The 1793-nt window shown below is 31.2% G+C and overlaps 1 protein-coding gene across 1 annotated transcript in view; it reads left to right on the forward strand.

Annotated features, from left to right (window-relative positions):
• Positions 1–1793, forward strand: part of LOC105451626 (fatty acid synthase-like) — a 7320-nt gene that overhangs the window by 1013 nt on the left and 4514 nt on the right. The window contains exon 3 of the mRNA XM_011692197.1: positions 3–122. Within this exon, the coding sequence (XP_011690499.1) occupies positions 3–122 (120 nt within the window). The remainder of the gene's footprint in view (positions 1–2; positions 123–1793) is intronic.

A 1793-nucleotide genomic window follows, 5' to 3' on the forward strand; every position in this document is an offset into this window, starting at 1 on the left:
AGACGTGTGCTCTTCCGATCTTGCTGGCAGATTTCCTGATTCAGATAACGTGAATAAGTTACGAGAAAATTTATTTAATAAAATTGATCTTGTTAGAGCAGATCATGAGCGATGGAAACTAGGTAATTAATTAATGTTTATATTGTTCTATATTATAGTAAATAGTTTTACGTTTATGTTTGATTTGATAGATAGGATATGCCACTTTTTCTGCACTAGTTTGCTTAAATTAAAGATTGTAAGATTTACATTTAAACACATTATTAAGCAAGATTCGCTTTGACTTTATTGACATATTTTCTCATTTTACTTATTGAAACATTCCACGGTCCATTCAGATTAATAATTGTTTGTCTACACGTCATTGTTGAAAGACGTTGCTCCTACATTTACTAGTTATTGCAAAGAATATTATCGTCTTGGTAGAACATATAGTAGAACATATACAGTAAGACATATATCTACCCTGATAGCAGGGTAATCCAAGTTCAAATACTGATTGAAGTAATATTTTTTGCAATAAGTTATTTCACGGGATCTAAAAGATGCTTGTTAGCATCAATTTATTAAATTGCTTTGTAAATGTAATTGTGATAATACGCACTATTCAGTTAGGAGCTGTGTTTTAAGATGGATGATTATACGGCGCACAGTTTGCTTGAAGTGAAGATTGTAAGATTCACATTTAAAAATATTAAGCACTGAAATCCACTTTGACCGTATTGATGTTTTTCATCTTAATTATTTGATAATCATTATTAATTAATTGTTCTCTTTTAAAAAGATAAATATCAATTCGATAGTCGAATCTATTGAAATTCACTGTTACGCGATGCTGATTGGTTCTCTTGCTGCGCTTACTTCGTAAGCTGTTGTCATTGTATATTTTGACAGTTGTGTGCACTGAGACTAATAATGTAAGAGCAAATATAGTAAAAAGTAGAAAAATATTAAATAGCGTGCGCGAAACGTGCGTCTGTAATAGTGTAGCGCGTAAGGACGTAAACGCGTTGTACATAAATAAATGCGGACTTGTTTATCAATAAGAAATCTCTTTATTTCGGCGAGCGTAAGATCTTTTCAGTTGAACGTTCGGTTTAATTCTGACTTGTTTTCTGCGAGTCTCCTTTTAATTGAATTAACAATTTCGTTGTTAAGTTGCAATAATACGACGATCATATATTTGAACATTGCGCGTAATTACTACACCGTACAACCGGTGTTCTTACCGGAAATATCTACACTGATTCTTTCTTCTACACTAGTAATAATAAATATATTAAAACTTGAAACTCTCTAAATTAGTATATATAATGTATATAGATCAAGCTTTTCTTTATATTACTTATTTCTGTAGAAAGTTAGACTAAATTTATTGTTTTTAAATATTAAAGTCATTATTAAGACATTTACATTTCAATATTCACTGTTGTTAATAAAAATGTAGAATAAAGAAAAGAAAGATGACGATCTTAAGGAGATCCTAAACCCAAAATCAAACTCCAAAAATTCGCTGTTTTATCGATAATTTGTGAATATGTATGCGTGCGACATTGATGTAGTAGTGTGTAGTGATGTGTTCATATTTTCTACCATATCGATATCTCACGCACACATCGTAACAAATTTTCAAGAACATACAGCTTTTTTATTAGGCATCCAAACCTAATTTTATGAACTCAACATTGTTTGCACATGTAATTCGTAGTTCCGGCTGGTATCATTTTGTACCAACAAACTGCCAAATTGTTGTACGAAGCAAATATTGGCACATGTGACAGCTCTAGACGCCA

This window comes from Wasmannia auropunctata, unplaced genomic scaffold (assembly GCF_000956235.1).
Source record: "Wasmannia auropunctata unplaced genomic scaffold, wasmannia.A_1.0 LD336049.1, whole genome shotgun sequence".
In the NCBI taxonomy this organism is placed as follows: domain Eukaryota; kingdom Metazoa; phylum Arthropoda; class Insecta; order Hymenoptera; family Formicidae; genus Wasmannia; species Wasmannia auropunctata.